This window comes from Lytechinus variegatus, chromosome 8, assembly GCF_018143015.1.
Source record: "Lytechinus variegatus isolate NC3 chromosome 8, Lvar_3.0, whole genome shotgun sequence".
In the NCBI taxonomy this organism is placed as follows: domain Eukaryota; kingdom Metazoa; phylum Echinodermata; class Echinoidea; order Temnopleuroida; family Toxopneustidae; genus Lytechinus; species Lytechinus variegatus.
The window spans coordinates 15,699,592-15,710,954 of NC_054747.1; the positions used below are offsets into that span (position 1 = coordinate 15,699,592).

The following is an 11,363-nucleotide window of genomic DNA, read 5'->3' on the forward strand; positions in this document are numbered from 1 at the left end:
AAGTGCACGTACTGAAAAAGATCCTTTATAATACTACAACTCAAATTGTACAAAGCTGGTTTGTATTCAGCCCATTAATAGCGAAACTGAAGCTCCAAGTAGGGCAAGTTTAAAGCTTTTGTGCATTCATAAACTTTGGAAGCCAACAAATTATTTTTAGAATGTTTATGAAGTTGAACATGGAACTATAATTGATCATGTCTTGTTTTGAATAATACATGTACAATGTAGTTCTCACATTCATTTTTCGAGGGAACACTTTTAACAAGGTACTGCCTAAAACTGCCATATTGGATAAAATTTAATGCTGTAGGAAGGTTATCTGGGTGTCTTTTCAGCACTTTGGGAGGTGAAATCGCCCTGAACTCCCAACCTCCCCCCCCCCCCATTTTTCTTTTTCCCTAAGATCATAAGACTTTCATGTTTGTTTCATATCAAAGGACAGGTCCATCCCAACAAAAAGTTGATTTGAAAAAAAGGAGAAAAATCCAACAAGCAACACAATGAAAATTTCATCAAAATCAGATGTAAAATAAGAAAGTTATGACATTTTAAAGTTTCACTTAATTTCATAAAACAGTTATATGCACATCCTGATCGGTGTGCAAATGAGGAGACTGATGACGTCACCCACTCACTATTTCTTTTGTATTTTATTATATGAAATATGAAATATTCTAATTTTTTCCTCCTTGTCAAGTGAAACAAAGTTTTATTTCTCCCTGAACATGTGGAATTACCATTACTTTAACATTTTATGGTCAAGCTACAGTGTAAGTTGGTCCTTATCAAATCTGTAAAAATTAAAATATTGTATTATTCAAACAATAAAAAACAAAAGAAAGAGTGAGTGATGGACATCATCGACTCTCATTTGCATATCGCTGAGTTGTGCATTGAACTGTTTTGTGAAAAATAAGCAAAAATTTAAATTAAAATGTCATAACGTTCTTATTTTACATCCGATTTCGATGAAATTTGCAGCGTTATGTTTGTTTGATTTTTCTCAATCGATTCAAATCAACAATTTTCTGGGATGGACTTGGCCTTTAAAGGGATTTTTTTCAATCCAAATACTGAATACGATAACAGACTAATCATTGTCAGGCAGCTCACCATGCTCAGGCTGATTAGCCAGAGAGGCAAAAGATATTCATGAACATTATAAATTATAAATAATTTATGCCAGATGCAAAGTATTATTGTTTGTATTACAGCTGCATGTACATGTAGCACATTATGCTGTGATTTTCATATTTCAAATTAAAAGTGTAAATCAGTTTGGCCTTCTTCATTGTTCTATTTACTTGCTGCATACTCTGTGCAAGTATCAATCCACGAAGAAAACCCGGAAATACCAAGATATTAGTTACCAAAAATCGTGAGCCAAGCCAAAGAAATATGATCGTGCAGGAGCACAAGGAGGGAATCCCCTATTTTTAAGATATTAATAATTGAAACAAACAAATTGATGTGCTTGAATTAAACCTATAAAACCCTTTCCCTTCAAAAATAAAAAAAAATCTTTACTCTCACCTAAAAGAAATATCATACCTGTAGCCAAAAGTGCCACAGACTTTTAGCCAGTGGGAGTTAGAAATCACATCAACATTTCAGACAAATCCATTGCACACATATTCCATGCATGGGATGATTTGCTAGTGATTTTTCAGGGATTTTCTGTGAGGTGCAAATTGGGTGCAGGATTGTATATATTGATAATTAGCCATCTTACCTGTGCGGACAGTCCTGGCACTTGAACACCTTGAGTCACTGTCCCAGTCTTGCTCCTGGCCAGAAGATGCTTCCCCAGTCAGGTCCTTACCCTGCATGGAAAGATGTCGAGAGCAGTAACCGCGTCTCTGGGACTCCTTGTTGCATCCTTCCCTGGAGCACAGTCTTCGCCACTGCTTACCGTTGAACTTCTTGCGGACTCCATTGGCGTTGCAGATGACTTCACCCTTCTTGTACTTTGGTGGAGGAGTCAGGGAATGGGTGCTACCAATGGAGATGGTTGATGCGTTACTGGCACTGCTGATGTGTCTCTTGCGGTTCGAATAGCTGGTAGGTAATCGAGCCAGGCTGCTCTCAAATGGAGAGTAGAGAGAACCAGGGGTGGATGTGCCAGTTGTTCCTGGAGTAAGTGTTGGTCGTCCACGGAATTCCAGGGGCCTATCAAAGTTCTTGAGCTCGTCATCTGACCCAATATCCTCCAGAGGCAACTGAACTCTCCTTTCACCACTCATGTGCCTGTCACGGAAAAAGACATTCCTGTCTTGGACAAGTCGATCCGAAAGTGTCTTCTGTTCTGGAGGTGTCACTTTATGCAAGTCAAATTGCAGATTAGGCAGTGGAATAGATTCATTCTTGGATTCAAAGGGACTGTATGTTAGCTGTCTGGCAATTGCTCCAGGAGGTTGCACAGGTCCAGAGGGAGGGTTCTGCCACGGAGGTCGTAACATTCTCAGCTTCCAAAGAGGAACTGTCATGTCTTCAGAGCTGCTACTCGAGCCTTCTCGTATCTGAGAAGCCATTATGATTTGATATATGGAGTTTGGTCTCATTTCCCTGACAAAGGCCTCAAAATACTGTCCTTTGCCATCTCTCTGGACACATACTTTGGACCCTATACTGAGTGTGTTAACTGGAGGCACTTTATCACTGACAATACAAATCTGATCCGAGTCCATAACATCATTAAACATAGTTAGGTCCTGGTCCCCTTCAAACAACACACCAATGCTCTTCTTTTTGACAAGTTTGATCGTTCCAGGAGAAAAAGCTTCACCCCTTCTCGCCAGTACCCTCTGGCCTTCCAATTCTTTGGCATCAACAGCTAGCTTCTTCTGGGGTGTAGCAGACTCTGGGAACTCTCCCGGCCTCTTCACACCAGTTCTTAAAGGAGTCAAGGCAGATACCGGCTCATTCATTGACTCTGACTGCATGGCTTCATCATCCCCAGAGAGGGCGCTGTCCGTTTCTTCATCATCTTCACTATCCTGGACCACTTTAGCCGTACTCTTACATGTAACTTCACTAACCGTTTGCGCCATTTGCCGTGATTCTGTAGTCCTGGCACTCACAATATCACTAACAACCAACCTCTTTGACACCACTTCTTTCCCTTTTGGCAGTTCTTGGACCTCCCCTACAGGAGATGATTCTGTGCTTGTCTCTCTCATCGGGGTTTCAAGGGAACCAGGCCTTGGTGTACTTGCTCCTGACGATGACGGCTCACTGGTCCCCGAATCACTGGAAACTGCAGTTCTGCTTCCATTCCTGTTGGCATTCCGTAACTTTTTGTGCCTCACAAAGTCATCTGTTGCATCTTCATCTTTGGAGAACTTTGTTCTTCTGGTCCTTCCTGAGTTGGAGTCTGGAGTTGCCGGGGTTGCTGGCGATTCCGATTTTTTGTTCCGCCTGCTTCTATCTTTCTTCCCATTCATCTTGTGATCTGTAAGAAAATTACACACAAAAGAAAAATGATTTAGAAGGTCATTTGCTCAGTCCTGGGACCCGATGCACAAAAATTACCATTACGGTAACTTGTCTGGAATCCTTGATTTTGATTGGTTGGTGATCAGCGTTACCATGGTAGACCATCGGATGGCAAAGTTACCATAATAGCACCTTTTGTGCAATGGGGCCCTAGAGTCCTGGTGGGTGTTTCATAAAGCTGTTCGTAAAGTTACAAACAACTTTACGCCGAACTGGAACCTGTTCTTGGGTCATAACTCAATTACATAGGGATATCAGATAGCACCAAAAAAAGATCACCAGTCGTACGTAAAGTCATTCGTATCTTACGAACAGCTTTATGAAACACCCACCAGGGGATAAGGTTTACCCAAAGCCCTCTTCATAAACCATAAAAGGTAAAATTATGCAAACAAAAAATTGACAAATTTAGACAGAATCAATAGTGTCTGATTCTTCTTTAAATCTTTATCCTAATTGCCAAATAATCTACACTCATTACCCTATTATTAAAGCATGGAAGTTGTTTTCTCCCTCCCCCCCCCCCCCCCCCTCTTATCTCTCTTTTTGTCTCCCTGTCTCTCTCTCTTACATGGATGTACATCTATCTCTAAATTTATCATTCTCTCTCTCTCTCTATCTATATTTGTCAGAACTTTTTTATCCCTTTGTTCACACCTCAAAATTTGTCTCGCTCACTCTCACCTCTCTCTCTCTCTCTCTCTGCCCTTGTCTCTTTCACACATCCTCCAAATTATCTTCCTTGCTCTCTCTCTCTCTCGCTCTCTCTCTCTTTCTTTCCTTTTAGTAATATGGTCAACTGATGGTGGGTGTACTGTATATGACTCACTTCCACAGGCTTACATGCAAAGAGCCCTGGACTAACATCCATTCAACATTGCGACACAACCCACACAACCACATCGTTATCACGAAACCAAGAACAAAAAGTTCATGTTGGCAAACATCATCAATATTTATATTATCTATCCAGAAGCAAAAGAGGCATTCTAAAAGCTACATGAAGTGTTAAAAACACCTTTAAAACATTTTATACCATACGGTATACATGTATGTACACTTCATTTTTACACTAGAACAAAGTTTTGTTACTCATTGAAAGGTGTTTTATTTGTTTTGAGGATTTGTTCAATATTTTGGGGGCTTTATAAAAAGTTTTCACTTCATAAAAAAGGAGAACCGTAGCTTAATGTGTCATAAAAAAACATGGACTGGACTATTATGAACAGGTACATGTATAAAATTAAAGATTTTACAAATCAACTTTAGAACAGAATGGTATTGGCATTGCTATTCATTGCACTTTCTGCATAGCCCATCATTTTTACCTAACTTGGAAAATTGACTCAGGCCAAGTTGAAAGTACTGTAGCTGTAATATTGAAAAAAAAGTTCTAATCATAATTTATCTATTGGTTTTTATATTGCTGGATTGTGAGTCACAATGCACTATAGATAGCTTCCTGATCTTTAATCAGTAATTATGATGTCTATCATAAAAACCTTGAAAAGTTTGAAGTTCTTTTATTCCTGTAATTTTGTCATCAGATAATTTTTGTTTCAATTTATCTGTATGGCTCTGTTGTACAAGTATAGAGCAATATATCTTTGCTTTGAAATATTTGGATTGAAAATGAGAATCACAAATAACCAATCCAATTGCAGCATATTAATAGCTTGCCGTACACTTCTAGCCTACAAGTTTATAAAGAAACCTGAACTTGCAATCACAGGATCTTGAGGCAACAAATTAATTACCGGATGAGGGTACATACTTTAACAGATACAATTTATTCTGACTGAAAAATCAAGCATCAACTGATCCATGTATTTATCTTATTATGATGCCATCATGATGCCATTTTTTTACAATCAAAACAGAAACAGACTACTTCCATGTTGCATACCTTATGAAAGTTTGAAACATATTTCATGTAAACTTCTGCTGTTGATCTGTACAACGTGGAGATAGCTCTCCAGGCTGTTAGTCTGCAGTCACAGACCCTGATTGAAACTTTGATCAACAAGTGAGCCTTTGCAATGGACTAGCACATTTTCAATTTTATGTTTCAATTTCAGAACCCTTAAACTCAAGCAAAGGGTTTAGACAGCAGACTGACTTCAGGTGCTTCACTAGCTTGCCTGGACACAATATACTTTCTCCACTCCTTGAGGAACATTCCTGCAGTAGTTCCCAAACTCAAAGGCATCCTGTACATTGGCTTTTGCATAATGGGTACCTGGGGGCCGTTTATAAAAAGTTGTTCATATACATATAAAGAACAACTGGTGATCCTTTCTTGTGGTAAATGGTAAACACCAAAACGTTCGTTGGTGATTATTTAGCGCGTAAGAAAGGTTCACCAGTTGTTCTTAAAGTCTCTCTTAACTTCCAAACAGCTTTATGACACACCAACCAGAACCTGGATGAAGAGTAAAAGTGGAGAGAAATTGTCTTGCCAATGGACACAAGTGCCGCAGAGGGACTTGAACCCCGGGAGGGCAAGTAAAATATATTGCTATATACACCCCCTAAACGTGTTTTTCTTTGTGTGAGAAATAACCCCTTTATAAACGAGTTTTTGCGGGCTTTATTCACACAGTATGGCCCCTAAACATACACAGAAAATATTACTTTTTACTATTTTTTGCCTTTTCTTCTCTTTCTTTTGTTTCTTTAAATATTTCTTTCTTTGTCATGAACATTTTTTTGGGGGGGGTCCTGTACCCCCAAGTCCCTCCCCCCCCCCCCATCTCTCTACACCACTTGACTTGAGCCATATGTAGAGTATGTTAGTGGGAACAAGCCTTATTCTGAGTGGAACTACCCAAAATCAAAACTGGGAGATCTGGACCAAAGCAAAGGCAAGAAAAAACAGATAAACCAGTTCATGCTACTTAGGCTTGATGGGTGACGAGTGTGAAATGGATAAACGTTTTCATTATGTGTGATGTTATGTATGTAGATTCCAGTGTGAACGTATCACGAGTGACCTGCTAATGACCCAAGCTGCTTTATTATTGGCAAATCCTGTTGGAGATAGTTGCCCAAAACAAAGAAATAACACTTCCCAAAATACTACCATCCATGGCTGGATGACAAGGTTTTAAATGCCGACACTGCTGTTGTGTTGTTACAGGGAAAAACCAATGGACCATTATTAGTAAATGGCATTTATTTCACCAGTAGTTTATTTGTGTGATGAAAGTAATTGAGAGAGCAAAATTATATGGGCTTTTGGTAGATTTAACAGGTCTACAGGCATATGCGAGTTCCATCACAATTTTTCACTGGATCTGTGAAGTCCAATATTGTACTCCATACAAGAATTTGATTTTTCTTAAAGACTTATTGTCTGAGGTACAGTAAGAATGTAAACATAGCACCATTTTGATTTCATTTACATTATTATTTTAATGCAAAAAAAAATGTGTTGCATTACAGAAGCAATCATTATGAAATCTATAATACCACTATTATAGTGTAAAGCATTGTTAATGCACACTTTAGGCAATACCAACCATATCACACACATATTTTGCCATTTACAAAAATGCAATTATTTATTATTAATACCATGGTCACATTTGCGGCCGTACAGCGAGTCGAAAACAGCCGTTTTATTCATTTTCATTCAAACCACCTATATTTAACTGGTACAAAAATGTTAAAACGGCTGTTTTTGACTCGCCGTACGGCCGCCGTAGAACAAATGTGACCATGGTATAACTGTTGTTGTAGGTTACCAAATATTTGTATAATTGTATAAAATCCAAGAATTACTTTTTTAATAAGGGAGCAAGTCATTAAATCATCATAGTGAAATGCCATTCCTAGCCTTCATGAGAATAATTGTTGAATAGTGATAGTTTAAATTCACTGTTTTTTAGCTTTGTTCTCAAACATTTATAACCCATGCCTTCGATATAAAAGCCGATCAAGTTTTGCAACAGGATCCCTATTAAAGAGAAATGCCAGTAATTGCAGTAAACACTGATTTCATGAGAAAGTCTGTAAAACCAGGCTTAATTGTCAGAATATCATCGAGGATCTAGATCTGGTTCAGTTACATGAACAGAACTTTGTGAAATCTTGAAATCTACGCTGAAAAATGTTCACACTGGAGATCACCAACGCAGATAGGCACACGTGGGACAGTGTATTATTATTGCTGGAATAAAGACCCGACGGAAGTGACCGAATCCGCGCTTATTTTGCTTATTTCTCAGCAATTACACAATTTCTTCCAGAATCCTTTGGCACATATTTTTTATTCATACAAACAGACACTTGGGTGGTCATTATATTAGATTCTGTAAAAAGTCATTTTGTGATCGTTACCAAAACTGGAATTTATCTTTAAAAGTCCTCATGTTTGAACTTCACAAGATAGTCAGGGCCTTTTCACATGTGAATCTTTCATCAACATTGTAATAATGATTACGATTGTAATCGTGACTGTGATTAGCGTTCCTGATTCTAATTATAGTCTAGTTTGGTTTAATTCACAATGACACATGCTAGATATTCGTCATTGCCTTATTTTTCTCTGGAATCATCATTCAAATTACGATTTTTTTTTACTGTGTAAAAGGGCGGTCAGTCATTCTGTGTATGGACAATAAATAGTGAGTACTGTTCACTATTTACATACTTTTGAAAGTTTTCTTCAGTTCAGTACAGAGGGCAAGTTTCAACATGTTCTAGATTACTCAAAAAAAGGCCTACACATTCTCTAAGAACAAATAAAAACCAAAGTGGGTAGTAGTAGTATTGTGCATCAAATCAATCAATTGAAGTATGTTGACACTCCAGTGATCAGCTTTTATCATGCTGAACACCTACTGTAATGGACAGTTGGAATGAATTCATAATAAATTAAAAATGAGTATAATAGAAATGGGTCACTCAATCTTGCATAAAAATTGTGTTTTAAATTTAAAATTGGTTTTGGCTTAACTTTTTATGAGCTGTTGCTTGAACTTTCTTTTGGTGCAGATATGCATAAACTTGTAAGTTATACACACTCACACCCATTCACATCTAGTCTGCAGGCACAGACGCTTGTTTTTCACAATTTGCAGTTGCATAATGTAGTCTGAAGTAGAAAGACTAGATTCATTGGTCCGAATTCCCAAAGGTGGTTTCAAAAACCCACGGTTGAGTCCATGGTTTCTGCAGATTTCCTGTATAAATTACGCTTAATTCAGTGCGTATCTGGCACGTGTATAAAAAAATGGCCAATTCCGAAGCGCACTTTTGTCACAGGGCGCCAAATTGACGCCTGTTACCATGGTTCGATACGCTATTTTTTCAGAAGTCCACTGTTTTTATTCATGAGTCCACTCTTCAAACAGTGGACTCATGAATAAAATAGCGTACAGTGTATCCATAGAGCTCCATGGTGTATCTATCTAACCATGGTCACAGGCGTCAATTTGGCGCACTGTGACAAAACTGTGCATCAGAATTTGCCAAGTTTTACACACGCGCCAGATACGCGCTAAATTAAGCGTAATACAGGAAATCTGCATCAACCATGGACTCAACCGTGGGTTTTCAAAACCACCTTTGTGAATTCGGGCCATTATAAGTGGCTGGCTCTATCACTACCATGTATACACAAACAGAGTTTGGAGTGTAGTCTTCTCTCTAGACATGGTATTGTTGGTTTAAGTGTCAAATATAAGTCTGTGCTTGCAAACTAATTCACACCAGTGCCGTTTTGTGCCGTATACAGCGAATCGAAATGTATTTAAGGGGTCCCCTACACCACTTTTATGTCTCTCTGGTTTGTACCTTTTTTAATTGCTACGCATCGTCGTAATTAAAAAAAAATACAAAGTTTCCAGACCGTTTCGCTGCTGTTGATTTCGTCAGTGCCGACGACAGCTTTCCACTCCCATAGAATAACTTTTTAAATATAAAACACTCACACATGAAAGCGAGGTTAACAAATTGCATGCTAATAACGACAAGAGAGGGGCCCATTTTTCGGATCTGAATTATTAGCGTTATGTTTATTGACAAATATAGACCAAACACCACGGTGGCAAGGCCTAGATCAACTCTTCATCAACTTTAAAAACATTCACCTGCAAAATTACGTTTCTTATAAAGGCGAATTCTAAGTAATCAAAATCGATTAATAATTTTTTTTTAAAGGTTGCTAACTCTGTTTGTAGATTGTCATTTATGTCAACCAAACAACTTTCGAGTCGGTTTGTCACGTACGATTGTGATTAATAGTGAATCGTGTTCTAAAGTCATCTAACGACGTTAGTTTTATCAGTTTGATACAGGGCCTGCGGTACCGGAAATATAATAATTCTAGTAAAACTAAAGTCATGCACAATCATCTTCATAATTTTCATACTGTAAAAATACTTTTCACATAGCCAGGCATAGGCCCATTTGAACTGTGTGCAATTCTGCAGTGGATCTCATCGATTGGCAGAGTACTCTACTAGTACTACGGCAGTGCACTAGCCTACGAATACGATTTATACGCAGTATCAGCTCGCCGAGCTATCAGCTGGGCGGCGATTTGTACACGCGAGCTGTACGTGAGTACCGGCGTAGTAACTATCGAACACTGCACTACACCAACATACTTGCAAACAAACGGCTTAAACTTCATCTTAATAAAACAAATTTAAAGTTCTATCAATAAGCTATGAATCTTGATATATTATTCTTACGTTAAATTACCTTTTCGGAAGAATTCGGGCTCGAAAAAGTGAGGAAATCCAACGTAATCTGTGATCCAATATTGCGAGTTCTCCACAGACCCCTTACTCTAAAAATGGTGAATGAGAGCGAAGGTTTCGGCTTAGTGTGTTGTGATTGGTCAAAATTTTCTAATGAATATTCATCACTACTGTCATTGGTGGATCGTTGATATATTTCATCATGATTATTCATGTTCAGTTACGACACAAACATGATTTGCATAACTACTTATTATTGTCGTGCCTTTAAATCCCACCGTCATGAATAAATTACCCTCCCGCAGAGTAGTGTAAAGACAATCGCTTATTCGCTTATCAAGTGGAATTCTTTGCATTTAACTGCAATTTTTTTCTGACATGCTTTTTTGTCTTAAAACCCTAGCTTCATTCTGTTGAGTGTCATTTCATACACCCTGGTAATTATACCACAACCAATACAAAGAGAATATATATCAGTACTACGTAAAGGGGAGCGGTAAAGTTACATTGGTCGAGTAAAAATAGAATGTGTTGCCTAGTGTCTGCGCACGCCGAAATCCTCGCAGGTAATTTTACTACAATGAGCTAAATAGCCAATGGGCGAAGCGATATTCTGATTAGCAACGTAGAGACTCCGCCTCTTTGGCATACTAATGAGTTCATTCGACCAATCACGTTGGGTCTGAGTGACATCACAAGCATCGTGCCATGTTGTTTTGCAGTGGCAAGCGAAAGAGTTCAACGGGGACCTTTGTGTTGTGAGCTTGTATTCTAATGAATGGTGATTATATTGCCTATTTTTTTCTCTCCCGCGCTCTCTACTTCTGCTGCAACTCCAAGCTGTGTGTATACTCGTATGTCTGGAACGAATGAAAGAAATAAACAAAATAAAAAGAACAAAAGCACCCAGGTCTTTTCTCGTCGGTTCGATATGTGATCAATGGCCGACTGGTTCGCTATCCAGGTGTGGTCAACTAGTTTTAGCTGATTAATCCAGGTGGATTACATTTTATATTTTCAGTTCAAGACCTGATGCCCACCTGATGCAAACAAATTCTTAAACGAGGCCTTAGAGAACAAACCCTTGACAGCATAACCTACTATTAAGCCTTTATAAGTTTGTAATAAACAACTTTCAAAGCTTAAAAAATACAA

General features: G+C 38.4%; 1 protein-coding gene across 1 annotated transcript; it reads right to left on the bottom strand.

Moving 5' to 3' along the window:
• Positions 1-1,310: 1,310 nt before the first annotated feature.
• LOC121420047 (protein capicua homolog) lies at positions 1,311-10,333 on the bottom strand. The gene is made up of 2 exons (XM_041614572.1): positions 10,210-10,333; positions 1,311-3,454 (listed from the first exon to the last, which is right to left on the bottom strand). Exon 2 carries the CDS (start codon positions 3,444-3,446, stop codon positions 1,659-1,661), a length of 1,788 nt encoding a protein of 595 aa, XP_041470506.1. The 5' UTR covers positions 3,447-3,454; positions 10,210-10,333; the 3' UTR covers positions 1,311-1,658.
• Positions 10,334-11,363: the final 1,030 nt, after the last annotated feature.

Bases quoted from the DNA above. Each gene is read 5' to 3' on its own strand.
- LOC121420047 (XM_041614572.1), bottom strand. From the start codon at position 3,446: ATGAATGGGAAGAAAGATAGAAGCAGGCGGAACAAAAAATCGGAATCG.